Source organism: Passer domesticus, chromosome 1 (genome assembly GCF_036417665.1).
Source record: "Passer domesticus isolate bPasDom1 chromosome 1, bPasDom1.hap1, whole genome shotgun sequence".
NCBI lineage: Eukaryota > Metazoa > Chordata > Aves > Passeriformes > Passeridae > Passer > Passer domesticus.
The window spans coordinates 41,004,264-41,019,421 of NC_087474.1; the positions used below are offsets into that span (position 1 = coordinate 41,004,264).

The 15,158-nt window shown below is 46.4% G+C and overlaps 1 protein-coding gene across 2 annotated transcripts in view; it reads right to left on the bottom strand.

The window, feature by feature from the left end:
* The window catches only part of TRIM71 (tripartite motif containing 71), a 61,966-nt gene extending 46,936 nt beyond the window's left edge, over nucleotides 1–15,030 (bottom strand). The window contains exons 1-3 of one of the 2 annotated variants that reach the window (XM_064415578.1): nucleotides 14,895–15,030; nucleotides 13,479–14,125; nucleotides 12,457–13,375 (exon numbers count right to left, since the gene is read on the bottom strand). In XM_064415578.1, the coding sequence (XP_064271648.1) occupies nucleotides 12,457–13,375; nucleotides 13,479–13,492 (933 nt within the window). In that variant the 5' untranslated portion in view covers nucleotides 13,493–14,125; nucleotides 14,895–15,030. Of the gene's footprint in view, nucleotides 1–12,456; nucleotides 13,376–13,478; nucleotides 14,835–14,894 lie in introns of those variants that run through there. The other variant, XM_064415588.1, reaches the window with a different exon arrangement.
* Between the last annotated feature and the right edge of the window lie 128 nt (nucleotides 15,031–15,158).

The window sequence follows — 15,158 nt, forward strand, 5'->3', positions numbered from 1 at the left end:
CCCCAGATAAGCCATATACAAAAGTACCTGAATTCTGCAATGAGGTTAACACTGTGTTCTCATATGCTGAGGAATAACTGGATGAAACAAACAAGATTTCCAAGACAGCATTCCATGTCAGTAATTCTCTCACCTGCTGACAGCACATTTTGATAGCATACAGTAATCTCAGCTGGGAGGTATCACTATTCTATTTTTTTATTTTGGTCTTTGTTTTGATATGCAACACTTCCTCTTCACAATCTATCCCCTAGCTGGTGAAAAGTGTTTCCTTTTATGTTTCCTCCTGGGATGGTGTTAAAATGAATGTAAAATTCAAACAACAAACACATTGATGAAAATATTGTGTTCTCCTGTAGACAAGATCATATTGAATTTCATGCATTATATGGTATTTTCAGTAGAGAGCATGATTTTTTTTTCTGTTGCTCATATGAGAAAACTGATATTAAAATAAGACAGGACAAGATCAAGGCTTCCCCATGAAAATTTAAATTTTTAAGTGGAAAGACACATTGTAGACCAGTTACTCTAAAACACATACTAAACAGCTTTCCTTTTTTTTTTTTTCTTGAAACAGCTGTATTGAACATTGGTGAAGACAAAACAGCAGTTCTGACAGAGTACTGGTTCAATACATTATTCCTAGATTGATTAACTGTCAAGATTTATCTTTCATTTAGGAGAAAATAAGTTGGTCTTATTATGCTAGCCAAACCCTCATAAATACCTTATAAAAATGATGTTTACATGCATACACTGACAATACATAATGAAGACAAATGAATGGCAACAGAAAGTGTATTACTGAACAGCTGAGAGGAATGAACACTTGTTCCACGTTTACACAGTGACTTGCACTACCAAAAACCACAGCATTCTAAAAGTGAGATGCTTAGTCACAAGAATGCATTATAATGAAATGCACAGGTATGGCTTTCACCAAAAATTTATTCAAAGCATCCATGATATTCAACTTCATTCTATCAATTTAAGTCAGAGCTGGGGAGGGAAATAAGATTAACAGGTTTGGACAAGAGAAAGGGACCTTCAGTACACCTTTGGTCCACAGCATTGAGGAGTTTCATCAGCTGAAGCTCCTTAGCAGCTCCTGTTCTCTGCTGAATGGCACAGGTTGGCATTAAGAACACATGTCAGAAGTGATATAAGAATAAAAATGCTATGAATTGTATTTACAAGGATGTTAATTGAAAGGCATGACTTCACTCTAAGAAACCGGTGGCTAACTAAACGAGACAGCTGAGTAACTCCTCCTCACAAAGTTTCTGCAGCTAGACAGGCAAATTGGAAACCAACTACAATAAAGCTGTAAGTAGTTTAACACCCTAAATAACTTCTACAGCTACAGAAAGAAAGAAGAAAAATATAAGTTAATTGCTTGCATCTAAGGACTGAGATATGAAAATGAAACTATTAACTTAAAAAATGTCTCAAGTTGGGTTTTTTTGTTGCAGTTTGTGAAAGTAAGCACATGTTAACACCAGCACTTTTAAATGATGGTTCTCCTATTTGTTCTCACAGCGTATAAAGTTTTTTGGCATCGTTGCCAAGAGACTGAGATAGGAGCACTAGTAAAGACTATCAGTAATCACGTACTACTTGAACTCCCTTCACTGGCTCAGAGGCATAGGAAAAGAAATGAAAGGACTGACAAGGAAGTGTTCCAGTGAAAGAAGAGCCTCTGGATCTAAGCCAAGCCCAAGTATGCCACTACAAGCTCAAGTGGCCAGCCATAGAATCCAACTACTCCAGTCTTTGCAGAGACATGCTGACCTTACCTATATGACAAGTCAATGCCAAAGCCTCCTACAGGGGGAAATGAAATGCACACATTATATTAGTTATAACTGCAGTGCTTCAGAACTTCCTGCAAAAGTCTCCCTAGTGGTTCTCTAGAAGACCCAGCTTCCTAAATCATAAGGAATTTCCAAGAGTTACCAACATGCACTAACCATGTACCAATATGTAACAGCATCGAGGCATACAACTGCTCCCTGGAAATATTATTTGAAGAATAAGCCACTTGGAATGAGGGGCCCACATGTACCCCATCAGGCTCAGCAGAACATCACCTTACAGGCTTTCCACTTGTTTTGGTAAGAGACAAAGAAATTAGGCTGACTTGCCACAACTGCTCCTGAGGAACAGTTCAGATTCAGAGGCAGGCACGTAATGAACTACTTTTGACAAGATATAAAGGTGGGATAATTCCACCTTTGCCAGAAAAGCAATGGCATGAAGGTAAAGTCATGTTTGTTTTGACAAGTCACAATTGTCTAAAACTCAGGAAGTTTATCAAATCTGTATGCATTGGGAAGTGCATACAAATGGAAAAAAGCACATCTCAGGAATGACTGGAGCTTTGGAGTGGACAGCCCTCCAGCAAACTGCCAGCTACCCAGCAAAAGCACCTCAAGACACTTAGCCTTGTTTCCACTCAGCCCAGCCTGCTTGGACTGCCCACTATGAACCTCCCTACGAACCATCCCATCAGCCACCACACAGGGTAATTCTAGTAAGGGAGCCATGCTTCAGCAACAGAAAGCTCAGGGGCCATATATTCATTATCTACCAACAGGCTCAGAGCCCTTGAAAAAATCAGTAATGCAAGAAGATTGAAAGGGCTACCATGGAATATAGTCAACTAAAATATATGTAGTCTGGAACAGAGGAAGAAGACAGACCTTCGTGGTAAGAGAGGGCATGTAGTTACCTTTTGGAACTCTGTCAACAGCCACCATTTAGAACGCTAACCCAATTCTTAATTCTAATCTTATCAATGCTTCCATGATATTGAGGGAGGCAGGGATTATTACATCTGCCCCTTCAGTGACAACCGTATTAAGCACAAGAGAAGAAGCGAGGAGAGAATTAAATCTTAGCACATACAAGAACAGCACCAGAAAGACTGGGACCTCAGTTTTCTAGGAATTATTTTGTACTTCATCCTTCCCAATTCCCAAATGTTTTGTTAGTGCTGCTTGTTATTTGTTTCAGAGTAGAATCCACTCCAGACCACTGCCTGATCTTTCCAATACCAATTTCTTTATTATGATAATTTTGGTTTTTTCTTTTTTTCTTCCACAAACTGTCCCTCCTTTCTTCCCATCCAATATTTTCCCATTCATTTAAAAGCCTTTAACAGAAGTTGACACCAAATACATCCTCTTGGGACATAACTGCCACAATGTAGGTACTTCTACAGTAACTAGCCAGGGGAAATTATTTCCCATTGTTTCAGTCTAGCATTCGGTCAATTCAACTGAATTCTCTTGTATCATTATCTGCACTATAGTGTCTATCACTTGCAAGCACTTCAGAGGGAGAAACAACAATTTTCAAATGACCACTTCTCTGAAGGGAGGCTGTTCGGTTCTCACAACAGCTTTGGCTAGCTTGCTGGTCAGTCAGTCATCGATTAAAGAAAATCTGGTTTCCAATCTGCTCATCTAGCCACAAAAGCTGTGTTTGGGACACTCAGCCGGCTCATTCGGCAACCGGTTTCTGAACAGAGAAGCCATGCCTTTCTCAAGTAACATCCTTGTATGGATCAAGTATTCTTGAAATTTGAGTGACTTTGTCTAGCAGGCTGCAGACCCCCTTCACGCTCCAACTTCAATGTATTAAATCTCCAGTGCCTTTGGGCATACCATATATAGCGGTGGGGGCGGGGTGTGCTGCAGGGGGCTGGAATTTAACCCTTTACCAGCACTGCTTCTAAAGGGGGGAAAAAAAAAAAAAAAGGAAGGCTTGGAGGAGGCATGCTGCTCCTTCTTATTTCTATGCTCTGAGGAAGTTCTTCCTCACAGTAACAGACGCGCTCTGCCTCACATACACATGCACTCATTAAAACATCCTGGAACTACACAGCTGACTTCCAAAGCACAGCAAGACCCCAGGAGCCACCCACCTGGTGGCTCTCCTTACACCCTCCACCACCTGACATGGCATTATTCAAGGTGACAGAAGATCAGCAATAGTAACCTCACTGGTGCTTCACACTACCAACCCTGACACAAGACAGCAGCACTTCTCTAGTCCCTCATCCAGCACTAGGTGGGATTACAAAGCTTAAGGGCATCCCTAATGCAGGCAGCTATCAAGCTTTGCTCACACCCAATATTTAAGGCTAGGGATTTTTATTTTGTACACTTAACTGTCTGACGGTGTGAATAGCTGCGTAAAAAGACCCACTGAAGTGAAGGGGGAGGGAAAAGGGGAGGATTTGAAGTTTGATAGCTGACATTTTACCCTAAATAATAGTTTGCCTTTTGTTAACCAAGAGCAGCTGAACAAAAGGCTGTATAACATAAGTTTTTTAGCATATGCCAGCCACTCCAGACAGCAACTGCCTAGATATCCAAACAGAATCCACAAAACTCAAGATGACACGGGGAAGTTACAGCAACAAGCTCCAGCACTACCATCCAAGAATCACACTGAAGTTTCATTGCTGAATTTCAGGTCCCTGACAGCCTTTTAATCCAGCCAAACACAGCATTTGACAGTTCTATACATTCACAATACCTTGCCTAGCAAAAGGAAATATTTACAGTAGATGGTAGCTTATAACACTGGCTATCCACAAAAGATATTGGGGGGGTCATGTAATACAAGCAACCAACTGAAAAAGATAGGGTTTAGCAAACTTCACAGAACACTTTTACATATTTTGGTTATGTGTGGAGACTAAATGTTAGAGGGAAAATGATACAACACAAGTTCAGCTATTACCTTTAGCTCACCGAAGCACCCTTCTCCCCCACAACACAGATGTGGGCTATTCTCACATCCCTGGGAAGCACTGGTATAAGAGCAGCTTTGGCGATTGCTTGTGTGCTCTTAGGAGAGAGAATGCTGTAGTAACAAACAGGAGTAGAACATAGCTGCTGATGTGACAGCAGTTGCCTTTGGTAGGGTTAGTTTGTCTACTTCAGAAATGAGTTTAAAGACAATCCACATGTTTCTTCAGTGGAGGTTTTCTCTGTAGCATTCAAGGCATACTTCACAATTCCCAGAATTTTAAGTACTCAGCTCTGAAAAGTGATTCTCACCCACTGCCAGTCCAACAAGTTTAGAGCTTGCCTTAAGTCACCTCCCTGCTGCTGGGAGGTAACCCATTTTCTCCAAGTCAGCACCAGTGCAGAGGCATACAGAACCATAAAACAATAAGCATTTAAGTTTCCAGTTCAAATCTTAGTCACTTCCAAAATATTTCAACCACATATGAAAGAAACTGCTAACTAGTCATCAAGCTAACCAACAAGTTCACCATCTGGGGTTTTAGCAATGCATGTTGCACACTCAAGTGAAATAACAGTAACAGAGCTCTTATTTCTTAGAGCTGAACATGTAACTATGAATTAATTCTTCTGTCAGTATTGCACACATATCCAAGATGCCTGAACAACACAGAACATATATTCATGAGCCTCATCTGTGGGTACTGAGTTTTATTCCTTTTCATACTATGCTATACAGCTAGAGCATTCAAAGCTGGCCAACATTTTTAGTTGCTAAAAAAGATTAGCAGCTATGGACCTTATAACTGAAAAGAATTTGTTGAGGTCGATAGCAGAGGAAGAAACAAGTAGCTGAGAATCAAAAGAACTTTAGGAAAAAAGCACACTACTGTCTTAGCCACATACAATTTCTCTTCTTTGAGATGGTAGAGCAAAGAGGAATAATAAAATAATTTCTGAGGTGACATTACACAGTAAAGAAGTTTTTGTACTCAGGGTAGAAGTTGGAAGATAGTATTGCTCCAATTCCTTAACATGTTTTTTGTTCCATTTCTGTAACTTGATTCAGATGCACAAGCTTAATTTGTTAGGAGGACCAAACCCATCCCACCCACAGAGCCCTTCTTCAAGCACAGGCAGGGAAAGGAGAAAACAAGCCATGGAAGGGGCTGCAGCTGAGCCCACAAAGAGAACAGCTGAAACAAAGTCAATATGCCTAATATATTTTAGGATGAGGGACATCCATTCATTACATTAACCAATACTTGGATTGCCAAGCAGTAGCCAGTCCCATCCAGTATTTCTACACTTTTTAATTAAAGATTTTGAATGCTAGGTTAAAAGCATTAGTAAAAAATACGTACTACATAATTATGATCCAAGACTATGTTTGTAACTGCTTTACTGAAAGTGGGTTACAGCTGAAGACAATAAACCCCTTCTGTGATATCTTATCTGTGGTAACATTAGTCTTGCATTCAGTGCATTGTTCATGCAGCTTAAGATCTGTGCTCTCAACACATTACGATTCTTTCTTTGCCTGATGGAAAGACACCAACAACTTTGCAGGAAGGAAGGGAGTATGGGAGGAAAACTAGGAAGAGACTGGGTCAAGACAGTATTGAAAGAGGAATGATACCTCCTCGACTTTAAAACAGAGGAACTAAGTAGTTTTCCTTAAAGGAAGCATGGTCTAGCAAGCATGTTTACATGCTCTGAAGATTTAGCTGAAATGAGAAACTACTACATATGATGAAAGATTTCATCACTAAACTGAAGCAAAAATTCAGCTAGACCTTCTCTCCCAGTTACGAGAGAGCATCAGTTCTAACAAAACTGTAACTTAAAAATATGGGTATACAGTAGTCTAGTTTCATGGTTATTTATTGTATGCACATCTCCAGCTGCATGTCACTACAACCTCAGAGGTCTATGCTGCAGCCTGCAAGCATTAATAATACCCTTACACACAGCAATACTCTTGGGTTTTCAAAGACAGGCTCTAAGTAAAAACAGTCCATGAAAGTTGCCTGAACATCCAAGGCATTTATGATTCTTTCAATTTTTACTCACTGAAAATTGTCTGAAGTCATGTTTATTTAAGCCAGTAGTGTAACATTGTATTATCACCACGAGAAAAACCTGACAACTTTGCTGTATTTAATCTAAAATGGTGAGTGGATTTCAACACCAGTCAACTATAAAGCAGGGGAGTTTTGGATTCTCAGTATGGTATTAAAGCTGTTTTAAAACCCAAGGTTTTAATTCTCTTACTAAAGAGAAGGAGTTAAAAAGACTTCTGCACGCAGGGAAGAGGCAGGAGCTAAAAATGTGATGGGGAAGAGGCATCTAAAGGGAAGGTAAGGCAGAGTAATCCCAGAGGTTTAACACCTGATAGCTGAACAGCATTTTTAAGTTAACAAATATTTTGAAACAAAAGATTATTCCAACCCCTTATTATCCTAAGGATGTTAAATCCACATCCATAAATCACATATGAACAAAACTCACTACTCTGCTTTCTTCATTAGAAAAAAGTTAAAAAGGAAAACACAACTGTCAGTAATCTAATCTGAAGCACTGTCCTCAGATGGGCACCTGTATGTGCATTTGATATCAACAGAGAAAGGACACAGTAAGTATGATAAATGAAGGCTGCATGAGTACAAAGAGCTATATGCAATTTCTTATATACACTGGAAGCATGAATTTCTCTAGCTCATGTGCACATTTTTTCCTCTAAAGCTGAAGCTCAAGCAGTCGCAACACTGGCGACACAAAGTATTGCATTTTAAAACCACTGCCTCCAGATACACTCCTAAGATTTTTAATCTGTTAGTGGCAAAAACCTTAATTATTACAAAGAAAAACAGCAAGAGCCTGTACCACACACCGCAGTTTCATATAAATAACCCCTGAGCAAGAGATGCAGAACTGGAATTGGGAACTCAGGCATGCTCCCTCTGCATCAGCCAACCACTTTGGCGAGACGTGTGGGTGGATGGCACTGGGAGCACCACGGAGCAAAGCTCAGCATTTGGCAGAATGTAAAGCCATGACACAAAAGCAACCACATTTAACTTACCATTCCTGTCTAACCACTCCATTCCTCCTTTCCCCTCGTACCAGTTCAGCCTGCAATTAAAATAAACTTATACCAGTGCTAACAAAAGGGAAAAAACTTTTCCGTCATGTTAGGCGAGTTAAATCGGCTCACAGAAGCATCTCCTGAGGGTGCACAGCCAAGCCTGGTGAGAACAGAGGAAGAAGTGAGATCCCCTATTCTCTCAGTAGCCATGAGATGGTAAGACAGCTTGCTCCTTGTTGTGAAAACACAGCTTTATCCTACATTACAGCAGCTTAGACATAAATTCAATCAGCAAATTTAGCCAAGGTACCAGGTAAGTAGCTTTCAGTTCAGCTGACAGCTATGCAGTTGAATGCTTTCCCCTATACATGTACAATCCTCCAAAAATTGCATCTTTCACAATTTGTAAAACAATAAGAAGGAATGCATTTTATTTGTAATCTAAAAAGATAAGAAATCCAGGACTATGCACAACCCCAGAATTCAACACAGCAATCTGATTTTAGTGAGTCTTGTCAGCATGCTCCAATAGCCCCATGAACCACTGCAACTCACTGATATAGCAAAAAACTTCAGAGTTTGTAAATTAATCTGATCAGTTAAGAACCTGACCAAAGACAGACGTGATGCAAGGAGAAGGAAGGAACAGTGTGTCCAAGGCAAGGGGAGAAAGGATTTTAAAAGTCTTCCTTGCAACAGAGGGAGCTGTGGCGCTACAGGGTTTTGTCTTGCATATGTTGGTAGCCCATGAACCACTTCTAAAATGGAATCTGTAGAGCAACATGAGAACTAGAAGGATCACACACCATTAAGCTGACTGAATTTGGCAACTCCACACTTTCCCTAGAAAGTGTTAGAAGTCTGCTATTGAAGTGTTTTGACCATCCACCACTGTTATCATGAAATGATATTCAAGCACACAGGAGCTGAAGCTCTGGAAAAAATGAAACCCCAATTATTTAACATGCAACTTGTGGCATTTTCCACTTTCTGCAAACTCACTCGAATTCAGATAGTTTACCAATACAAGCAAAGTGTCCTACTGCTGTCCCAACATTTTCTAAGATCGTGGTTTCGTTTACAATCTATTCATACTTCCTAGAAAAGATGGAAAAATCAAGAACACATTGACATATCAGGTAGGATACTTGATTTAATTATGGGTAAGATTAAAGTAAATCTTTCAAGTCCTTTGTCTAGTTGGGTTTTGTAACAAAAAATCTAGTTGTTACTGTAGCATTGATAGTGCTGTACACACAAAAAACACTGCCAGACAAAAGAAAATCACCAGGGTTGCAAACATGGTTGCTTTTGTAGAATGCTTTCAGAAATATCTGAAATTTAGCATTTCCCCTACTGCTACGGTAGCATTTTACATCAGGTTCCCAGTAGTAAACCACCAGAATGGATTTCAGCAGAAGCTCTATGACAAAGAATTGGCTTTTGCTCCCCCCCCACCCCATAACAGTTTTATTCACCTTGTTTCATGCATCACTGTAGTATGTGCAGGCACTGCCACCCTGAAAGCAACGTTCAGGGTTCCACTCCCTGATGTTTGCCACTACTGTTACAGTCAATATTCTCTGTTTCAGGGACTGTTACATACTCATAGCACACTACAGGACTCAACAGCTCAACCAAGACCAGAACCACCTCGACTAAAAAGAGACAACACGTCAGACATCCCAGTTAAGAGCTAAAATCTGCATTTCTCTGCATTAAGAGGATGAGCAACTACACTGATCTTGTCTGGCAAATGTGTATGTGTAGTCTTGTTTTGAGACTTGGAACACCCAGTAAGTAACCACCCACAGTGCTATTTCCCTTCTCACTCGAGGGAGTCTCAAAAGGAGGTGGAATGAGGGAAAATTATGGGGAAAGGACAGTGACTCCCAGAAGGAGGGGTGGAAAGACCAGAGAGGAACAGGATGAAAGGTAACAAATGAGTAGCAATATTAGGACAGGAGTATCATGTTCTAGGCAAGGAGGCACAAAATAAGGGAGGAGCCAGCAACTTTTATGCAGAAAACCCTCAGAGATGGGGTCAAACTTCTTATAACAGGGTAGGAGGATATATCCTGGGGAAGGAGAACTCTGCATTTAAGAGAATTACTCTTCCAGCAGCTTGCAGATGAGATCTGCCTATGCCCAAACCTTACCTGCATGAATTAATCGGAGGGAATATCCTGCTCACCAGCTTTTCTCACATACTGAGCAGAACCCGAGTTTTTAACTACTAATATTAAGGTTTCAGGCTACCATTCCTGACTTGCATTTTAGGTTTGTTTTTACACTATTAGCCCAAGAAACTGCTTAAGTGATGCACTAAGTACTCTCCTGGAAGGCTGCCTTTCTATTATCGTTCCTTTTATGAGGCTGTAAATAGCATTCTTAAACAAGCAATAACCCTCACAGTTTTGCAGCCACCCTTTCTCAGAAAAAAAAAAAAGTTGTACAACCTCACCCGTATTTTTAGCCAAAGTGATAAAGATTTACAGGACAAACCGTTCCCAACAGTCAGTCTCTCCCAAACGATTCCTCTCGAGTGAATAATAAATAGTTGCAAATACTGATCAGGCACACCCGCATTATGGAGCCACCAAAACGCACTAATCAAGAACAGTAGTAGATCATTAATTTGCAGAATAAAAGCCTTTCTCAACAGGAGCTGAAGGCTTGAAAATACTTACTTGTTTTAAAACAATTTCTAGGTCTACAGGACACAGGAACACCCAAACCCAATCGTTTTAAGAGGTGTACTCTTTTCAGAGTGCAGTGTTGAAAGTAAAATTATTTATGCAACATAAATTAAGCTTTTTCAGAAGTTACTCCTAGAAAAGCCGTACAGCTTAAGCAAGGCTAGAATACCTTTGTCCCCTTTGCAGTTTAAGCTTTTTAAGTCCACAAAATACCTTGGAGCTCCTATCCCAGCTACTCTTTTACTCAGTGGATTCAGAGTACATTGCATTAGAAGCTGGATATTCTATGCTATGGCCAAAAGCCCTCAATCGTTTCATTTTACACACTTCAAAAATAACTTCCATGCTACTGAGAACACAAAAACCAGAAGCTTTCTAGCCTGTACCACAAGACCAAAGTTATACTCCAAAATGAATGCAGAAAGATGTTTTTCTCTAGTGTCTTAAGAACATCATGCCTCATTTCAGTCTAGCATTCAGCGTTACACAAGTGCTTTAGGAAGCCCACTCTCAGGGAGATACTGAGATACCACAAAAAGCTGTAAGCAGCTCAGCTGCCATAACGTTTCTGGGCAGCTTTTCTGTTAAAAACTTGACTGTTCCTCAATCACACTTCATGCCCCCCAAATGTCATTTTAAGGTCTTTCTTTTTCCACAGCCTGTCCTCTGCCACTAGCAGCTTTAAGAAACATAAAATACCAGACCTTTATAGAATTATTCCATAGCTATAGCAACATTAGAGGAGATAGAAAAAGTGTCCCTGAAAACTGAAGACAAAGGCGTCACCACATTTCCCTGGGCTAAATGCCTTCGTGTATCAGTTAAGCAAGCATCCAACAGGAAGCTCTTGTACTACCCCTGTCCTCAGGCAGGTTTTCCCCTGAAGCCCCTTGTGCTGTCCAGTTTCATCCTGGGAGGAAACTACCTCCAACACCAGTTACTGGAAAATTCCAGGAAAATCCCCCCTGCCTTGACCCCCAGAGCAAAAGGGGAAAGCCAGCAGATCGCCATTTTCCAGCTTCAAACGAAAAATCAAGTTTCAAACTATCACAGCAAGAAACTATCCCAGTGAAACTTAAGACACTTCCAAGTACATTTTGAAGAAGCCACTACCTCTTTTAAGATCTATGAAATAATTCTTAGGGTCACCAGAATCAAACCTTGCAAAGCCAAAGCGTTTTAAACTAACACCACGTAAAGCAAGTTCCTGTTTCTGCATCAGTAGATGTTTGCCACCACAGAAGCAGACAAGATGTTGACCAGGAGCAGTAATGTGGCTGGCATACACAAGCGTGAGTATCTCTGCTAACTTTTTCACTGCCTTTTATTTATTTATAATTAATTAATCAAAAAGGTGTCATTTTTTCAACACAGTTATATGCCTTCCCTATTTATTCGTTTTTCTTTCTCCAGTGGGTTACACGCCGAACACGGCTGTGCAAAGCAGACTCCACAAACCAATTCAACTTAGCATCGGGACTCTGGGGGACCCCAAACCTTTTTCTCTCGCATCTCCACGGCCCCGCCACCCCTCGGTACGCGCCCGACGAGCTCCCCCGGAGCGGCACAGCTCCCGCAGCAGCCCAATGCCCGCGCTGCAAGCCGCTCACGGGCAGTCCGGGGCTCCGCCGGCCGCCTCCGGGGACAGCACGTCCCGCACCTCGCGGAGGGGCCCCCGCCTCACCTCCTCCTCCTCCTGGGCGACGGCGCGGAGCAGCGCCCGGTGCCGCCTGGCCGCCCGCCCTCCCCGGTGTGCCGGGGCGGCCCTGCCCCTGTCCCCAGCCCCGCGGCCGGTCCCCGCCGCCCCCCGGCAGCCAGCGGGGCGGGCGGGGGCCCTCTGGCGCCGGCCCGGGGCGGGAGCGCAGCCGCCCCTTCCCTCCCTCCCTGCCTCCCGCGCCGCGCTCACCTCGTCGTCGTGGTGCTGGCAGTAGCTGGCCCGGTCGGGGAAGACGGAGAGGATGTTGTACGGCGAGGCGGGGTAGGGCGGGCTGAGGGCGAGCGGCGCGGCGGGGCCGGCGGCGGCGGGGCCGGCGGCGAAGCGCTCGATGAAGTGGTCCTTGGTGAGGCGGACGCGCTGGTGCGCCCGCACGCAGTTGTCGCACAGGTGCTCCTGGCAGTCCAGGCAGCGGGAGCTGGCGGCGTTGCCCTCGTCGCAGGAGCTGCAGCGCGGCTCGCCCTGCCGGCTGTGGGGCCGCCGCAGCAGGAGCGCCGCCGAGCCGCCGCCGCCCGACGAGGAGGACGACGACGACGTCGAGGAGGGCGCGGCCGAGGCGGCGGCGGCGGGCGAGGAGCCGGCGGCGCGGGGCGGCCCCGGCGGCGGGCGGCCGTGGTGCCGGTTGTTGCCGCCGCCGCCCGAGCCCGCGGCGGGGCCGGCCCCGGCGGCGCGGCCGTTCTTCTGCTCGTCGGCGGCGGCCGCCACGACGACGACGTCCAGCAGGTTGCTGAGGAGGAAGTTGGAGGAGGGCAGCGCGTCCATGCCCGAGGGCTCCGAGATCACCACCTTCTGGTCGCAGATGGGGCAGCGCAGCTTGAGCGCGTCCCCCGCGCCGGGGTGCCGCTGCGCCTCCAGGCACTGGCGGCAGAAGGCGTGCAGGCAGGGCAGGACGTGGAGCCGCCGCGGCGGGCCCCCGCAGGAGGAGCCGCCGCCGCCCCCGGAGGAACTGGAGGTCTGCGAGGAGGACGAGGAGGTGGAGGAGTTGGACGAGAGGGGAGCCGGCGAGCCGCACATCTCCTTGCACAGCGGGCAGATCTGGAAGTCGGACTCGGGAAACGAAGCCATTTGCGATGGGCCTGACTCCCCGATGGGGGGCAAAAACGTGTCTCTCCTCCCAAAAAAAAAAAAAAAAAAAAAAAAAAAGAAAAGAAAAAAAAAAAGCGTGGGCGGAAAAGCAGAGGCGCGGGGAGAAGGTAGTTCTGCAAGCAGCTTACGAGCAAGCTGGCATCGATCAGTCGTTTTGCCAAGTGGGATCGATGGGCCGGTTTTGCAAATACGGTGTCATCGATCCGGCGGTCTGCAGGGAGCTGGGTCCTCTCCTCGTACCTCGCTGCTGCCGGGCTGGCTGCTGCGGGGAGGGGGGAGTATTTTTGGTATCAAGGTGTAGCGGTCCCGTTCTCCCTCAGTAAATGGATCCTCTCGTCCCTCTCATGTACTTAACCCCCGATCCCCCGTTGCATTAGACAAATTGTATTGATTCCCCGATCGGTCAATACCTCACACAGTCTTCTCATCTCCCCCTCGGGTCAGCAGTTTGACAACGTGGTTTGGTTACTTGTCCTCTTCCTCAACGGAAAGTGCATGGGCGCCGACCGCCCGATCCCCGCCGCATCCAGCGGGGACCGAACTCTGTCCGCCGGGGCTGGGCTCCGGTTCCCACGGCCGCAGAACCGGGTCGGAGCGGCAGTGCAAGTCCCTCTCGGCCGGGCGGCTGGGGGGCAGCGGGGGCTTAACTCAAGTTTCGCTCTTTCTTCTTGGGGCGTTGGGTTTTTTCCTCTTTTCCTTTAAACCTGTGCTTGTCGGGGGGGAAGGGGAAATTTCGTTTCAGTTCCCCCCTCCACTTTTGCAATCCAGAGCAGCTCTAGGAGAGAGAGAGGCACTGAAACACAGTGGCCAGGCAGACTTCTCCGGCTCCAGTCTTCCCCCGCCGACGCCTGCTCCACCACCGCATGACTGGGGGGTGGGGATGGAGGGCGGCGTTGGTGCCCACCCCACCGGCAGAGACTCACGCTGGCGGGACGCGGAGGAGGAGATGGGAAGAATAAAAGGGCTCCGAGGACGGCCGAGGAGGGCAGTCCCCCTCTCTCGCCTCCCGAGTGCCGGCTCCCGCCGGACGCCTTCCTTTTCGCGGGGCTTCCCGCGGAGGGCAGCGCCGAGCCCGCAGCAGCCGCGGCACACGCGGCACCCGGCGGCTGCTGCCGCCCGCTCAGCGCCGCGGGCTCGGCGCGGCTCGCACAGGCTGCGGCGGCCGGGCAGAGGAGCAGCGGCAGGTCCCCGCCGGCCGCCCTGAATTATTCATGGGGGGTGTATTATATTCGCTCGCACAAATTGGAGCCGCTGTGCAATGCTATCCGAGAGCGCTACGCTCGCCCCCTCCTCCTCCTCCTCCTCTCCGGTTCTCTCTCGCTCTGAGCCCCTGCAGCGCCTAGGATCACATTTCCTTTGTCATCTCGCCTCTTCGCGTGGTGTTTTATTGAGAAAACAAAAATAATATAAAACCCGAAGAAGAGGCGAGAGGAGCGGGGGGGCGGCGGGAGGAAAGCAGCGAAAACCAAAACGCCCGCCTCCCCCGCGGTCTGCCGAGCCGGAGCCCACCGGCCCCGGGGGGTAAATTAGCAGGAATTACTCACTGATGCGGCAGCACCGTCCCAGGCGGCGTGGGATCCGGGGAGAGCCATCGCGCCGGGCGCCTTCCCCGCCGGGCGGGGTGCGGAGGGCGGCCCCGGGGGGGGCGCGGGGCTGGCGGCGGCGCTGGCTCCGGCCCCGCTGCGGCCGCCGGCACTGGGGCGGCGCGGCGTGCGGGAGCCTTTTAAGCTCCGACGGCGCGGGCTGACTTCCGCCCGGCTGCGGGGGGCGGCCGGGGGGCGGCGGCGGCGGGCAGGAAACATTCGCCC